Source organism: Vairimorpha ceranae, assembly GCF_000988165.1.
Source record: "Vairimorpha ceranae strain PA08 1199 chromosome Unknown NODE_169, whole genome shotgun sequence".
NCBI classification, from domain to species: Eukaryota; Fungi; Microsporidia; family Nosematidae; genus Vairimorpha; species Vairimorpha ceranae.
In genome coordinates this window covers 1-5,536 of record NW_020169464.1, presented here as the reverse complement: position 1 = coordinate 5,536, position 5,536 = coordinate 1, and the positions used below count along the sequence as shown (strand labels likewise).

At 28.3% G+C, this 5,536-nt stretch overlaps 1 protein-coding gene across 1 annotated transcript; it reads right to left on the bottom strand.

Annotated features, from left to right (window-relative positions):
* Positions 1-3,102: 3,102 nt before the first annotated feature.
* AAJ76_1690002066 (enzymatic polyprotein endonuclease reverse) lies at positions 3,103-3,471 on the bottom strand (the record flags this gene model as incomplete). The annotated part of the gene is made up of 1 exon (XM_024474206.1): positions 3,103-3,471. One exon carries the CDS (start codon positions 3,469-3,471, stop codon positions 3,103-3,105), a length of 369 nt encoding a protein of 122 aa, XP_024329674.1.
* Between the last annotated feature and the right edge of the window lie 2,065 nt (positions 3,472-5,536).

Below are 5,536 nucleotides of genomic sequence, written 5' to 3'. Positions count from 1 at the left end.
TTTTGCAGCCATGTAAATCTTAAAATTACCCCCCCCCCCAAAAAAAAAAAGTCTGCTACCAATGCAAAATCAATTTATACTCAAATTCTTTAATTATAACAAGAATATTCATACAAATGTCTCGGCATTACAAAGATTATGAACAGTGAACCTTAAAAAACTATCACAGAGAAGGTATTTAAAGGAATAAAAGAAAGAATAGGAAAACTGGGCAAGATCAGACAGTCGGAAAAAAACACATGTTTCATGCAATTAATGAGTATGGAATTTTAAAGATAAATTATTACATAAGAATATTGTAGTTCGAACCGGAAATATTTAGCAATTCGGATGTTCAAATTAAACAAATTTTGATACATAACATTATACATTTACAACCACCTTGTAAGGAGGGGTTGTACCTACTGAGAGACCAACTAGAAGAAAGGCTAAGTAGAGTTAAATTCAAAAGCGAACTTATACTCTTTTAATTACTCGATACATTTGAGAAAACAGAACACATATTTAAAAGAAGAGCAGCAATTTTGCAGGTACAAGAATCTGCTAAACTTGCGTCTGGTTATTCAGAAATTTTTTGAAAAAAAATTACATCCTTGGAGAAATAACGCTTAGTGTAGATTTACTTATAAAAGCCCAAATGCAAATACTTTACAACAATTTGAAAACGAAACCTTTACATAAAAAGTTGTATGGGAAAGCCTGAAATGAAAAGGCAACATTATTGGTTTGTCATCCTGGTTGACGAGAGGAAATAATACAGCTAAGATAAAGGGTGCCCCTGGCTGCTTTCAAGACGAAAACATGTTTGTTGGAGCTAAAAAAAAAAGTGTCCACACTGTGAAGAGGCAAATACAAAAGTTGATCATTTTGATTCAAGACGTGAAAAAATGCAAGGTGGCGACTACGTGCGTCGGCACGATGAAATTTTTAAATTTATTCACCTTATCCTCTGTAATAAATTGATTTAAATCGAAGAAAAGCTGGGGAATTACTCTATTTAAGAAATCATTACAAGTAAATAGTTGGAGATTTGGGTAAACACTGCCAGAAATGGGTGGTAGATTGTTGTTCTTTGGGTAGTATTCAATTAAACTACCCAATTTAAAGACATTTTTATTTGACTTATTTATTGATTGCATTCTTGTACCTTTGTGGCGCTATTTATATTTTAAGTTTTGATTAAATCAAAACTTTCTTTGTTACACCAATCATTAAAAAAAAACAAATAAATTCATTGGTTTTTATAAATGTAGCCGTTTTTTAATCCATCAATAAATTTAGGATTTAAATGTTATGATTATCTACAACATCTCGCCTTTTTTAATTAAAACTTGACATTTTTTACATGATACTATTGCTCTTTTCCATTAACTTTTATCCATAAACCTATACTCTATATCTCAATTATCTTGTAAGGACCTTCGAACTGTTGATCAAACTTGTCCGCAGTTAGATTCGTTAAATAATTAAGATCTCTAATTTTATATTTTTCATATTTTGACTTATTACAATCTTTTTCATCGGTTTTTTTGTATTATTCCTTTGTAACATAAGGATTGAACATGTTATCGCCATCGACCACTATCCGAGGTATTCCTTTTATGGATGTCAAATAGTTTCCATTTAACCCTTGATGAATTCTATTTGAAATGACTTTTATTCCTCTTTTTTTGTACATTCTGATAATCTTCGCAAATATTTGATTAATTCTCTCACTAATCCCGTTACAACTTGGGGTATAAGTAGGCACAAAATTATGTTTTATATTTTTTTTAGAGGTAAATTTGGCAAATTCCTTGCTTGAATAATTCTTCCCATTATCTGATATTATCACCTTGGTGTATTTGTATCTCTTGCATCATTTTGCAAAGTATTTAATTACGGCCTTGCTTCTAATGTTCGTAGTAATATAAACTTTTGTGAATCTTGAGTAGATATCTGTAAAACCAATAAAGTAGCCTTTATTTCTACCCTCTTCAATTTCAAATTCTTCAAGTTTAAAGGGACCGAATATGTCGGTGCTTACTATTTCCCACAACCTATTTGATTTTATTTTAACTTTAAGATAATTCTTTCTTCTTTCTTTTTTGTAATATTTACACTTTTACAATTTAATAATACTTCTTTAATGACTTTTTGAATGTTGTTTATTTTATAATAATCCTTTATATTGTAATAACATGCATTCCTTCCAGCATGTGCACTTTTGCAATGGATGTACTCAATAAAATTTGGGGTATATTTGTCTTCAAGTATAATTTTTCCTTTGTTATCAGTATGAATGTAATTACACCACTTTAAAAGTTTATCTTGTAATCATAAATATCTTGTATTCTTTTCTTTCAATGGTAAACTTCTTGAGATTGCGTCGGCTATTACGTTCTATTATCCTCCAATCTGCAGTCACATTAAATGTATTCATTAATAATAACCATCTACAGACTCTATTTAAGTTTTCCGCTTTTTTGGAACGTGCAGCTTTTACTGACCGTAAATGTTTCTATATAGTAACCTTGAATAATATCTTTGAAATGTATTAAGGCACGTACCATTGCTAAGATCTCTTTTTTGACGATTAAAAAATTTCTCTCGACCTCATTTAATTTTTTACTGAAGTGCCAAAGTACTCCTTGTTGCTGATAAAGAACTTCTCCTACTCCGTTATTTGAAGCATCACATTCATGTATGAACTTTTTTGAGAAATATGGGAATTTTAATGTTTCTTCGTTACTAATTTATTCTTTTAAACTTTCCACAGTTTTTTTTAGATCTACAGTTTATACAATTTTTTTTTTAATAATTCGATTAAAGGCATGCATTTTTCTGTCATCCCTACGATTAATCGTCTATACCAGTTTGATATTCCGAGGTTTTTTGCACCTTTTATTTTATTTTAATATCTTAAGAAAATATCGGATTGTAAGATATTTCTTGTTTAATGATATACCGTTTTTATTAAAAATATAGCCTAATGCGTGTATTTCACGTTGCCTAAATATTGATTTTTCAAAAATGTTTCTTACGGATTTCTCTTTTAATAACTTTAGTATCGTAATTACTTAATCATCGTGTTGTTCGTGTGTTTTGCCGGTTATAACAATGTCATCTATGTATCCAAAGCGAGTTTACATCGGATAATATTTCACAGACATATTTTTGGAAAAAATTGGGGCCTGATTTTATTCCAAACGGAATACGTTTATAGGTGTAGATTTTGTTGAACATCATAAATCCTGTAATTTTGCTGCTTTGCTTGTCAATAGATATTTGATCGAATCCGTTTTTGAGGTCTATTTTGGTAAAAAATGCTTTTCTTTCCAAAAGTTGTAGTGTTTCAAATATTTTTGGAATTTCATACGGTCCATCAATTATGTGTTTATTGGTTTTTCTATAATCAATAACTATTCTCAGGTCGCTTGTTTTCTTTTCAATTGGAAAGGCTAGACTAAACATATTTGTTTTGTCTTCCATAATAAAATTTTCTCTTAATCATCTATTAATTTCGGCTCTTGCGCCTTTTCATTATTTGTGAGGTATGGGGTATCCAATATTTTTTGGTTTTATTTTATCATCTTTTACAGTAAAACTTTCTGGTTCTACATTCATTTCTTTAAAGCTGTTATTCGTTTTTGAATATTCAACGATTACGTTTTTAAACTTTCCACCTTTTTTTCAGTAACGAAGTTCAACAATTCATAAAATATTTTGTCTAAAATACAGTCTGTGTTTTCTGAATGCCGAATGCCAATTTTTTCCTTGCTTATTAAAATATAATTATTTATAAATTAAATATACAATCATTGTTCATGATAAATTCATTTCCTATTATCATGTCTACTGGACATTTATTTAATACATAACATTTTATTTTAAACTCTGGATTGAATTTGTTTATCATAAAGGTTAATATTAACGTTTGAATAACAATAAGTTTAGCATTGTTTGCTACAAGTATTTCTAAAGATTTATCTTCTTGTGTTGGCATTTTTAATCGATTTATTAATGTTTTTGTTACATAATTTCTGCTAGAGCCGGTGTCAAGCATCGTTTTTAATTTGGTTTTTTCCGATGCTTCCTCGTATGATTAACTCCAATACTTTTGTTTTTTCTTCTTTCATAACAAGGATTTTTTCTTTGTTTCTTTTTATTTCATTAGACTTTTCTTTATTTTTATGCCAACAATCTTTTTCATTATGTGTGCAGTTTCTACATGTTGAACACAATCTTTTTTCCATTTTAAAAAGTTTCTTCTTATTAAATTCGTTATGATTTTCACGATTTCTTTTTTAGATTTCTGTCTATTAAACTTTTGAGTATTTGTAGATTCCAATTTCTTATATAAATCTTCTTTAAGGTCTATTAAATAATCCAGTGCATCCTCTACTTCATAGATTCTTAAATATTTTGATTTTTTAGCTGTATTAAAGGATAAATTTTCAAAAAAGCTTTCTCTAAACCTTCTGTTATATTCATTCTCGGAAAGTTTTTTATGCTTGCGTACTAATCTAAATTAGTTTTTATTGTTTGGTAAAGCTCATATATGCTTTCATATTTAATTTTTCACACGCCATATAAATTGCGAACGAATTCCGAGGAATCCATCTTATTACAACTCTTTGCAGTTATGAATCTCGTAATCTCTATTAAATTCTTTTTTGACAACCCTTCCCCTAAAAGTATGTCTATAACTACTTCATTGAGAACTATCTTTTGTTTTTCAAATGTCCATTTAAGAGTTTTGGATATGCATAAAACTTCTTCTATCCATTTTTGTTATATTTGCGCGTTTAGCATCTGTTATTTTTAATAATTTTTTTAAGGGGGTTTTGTTAAGCCTGGAATTTTTACTTCAAATTCCATATATTCTTCAATTTCAACAGTTTTATTTATGATTTCACTCCTATTTTTTATCTTTAATATTAAATTGCCAGAAATAGGTGGCAAATTGTTGTTCTTTAGGTAGTATTGATTTAAACTAGCAAATTTAAAAACATTTTTATATAACTTGTTTATTGATTGTATTCTTGTATTTTTGCGGCGCTATTTATATTTTTAGTTTTGATTAAATCAAAACTTTCTTTGTTACATTACTCATTACAAAGATACAAATAAATTTATTGGTTTTTATTAATGTAGCTGTTTTAGATTCAACCAATAAATTTAGGATTTAAATGTTATGATTATCCATAACAATAACAAAATGGGGGATTTGTAAACTTACCTAAATTGGGATCTTTAGAAATTTTTAAGGGAAGTCTAAGGAACTCGATTAAAATTATTTAAGTTTTCCTTTTACACGCATCTCCGATACCCATTTCATCTTGTTTGCCATTTAATACTGATTTTTTTTAAAGGATTTGATTTAAAAACAGGTAACCCAGGAACTTGATCAAAAAATATATTTTTTTGTTTTATTTTAAATATAACAGATTCCAAAATCATTTATTAACTACAGCAAAGTTTATAAGCGTTGCATAGACAGTTTCTTTGTAAATCAATCATATAACATAATATACTTAACGTATACTACCTATTA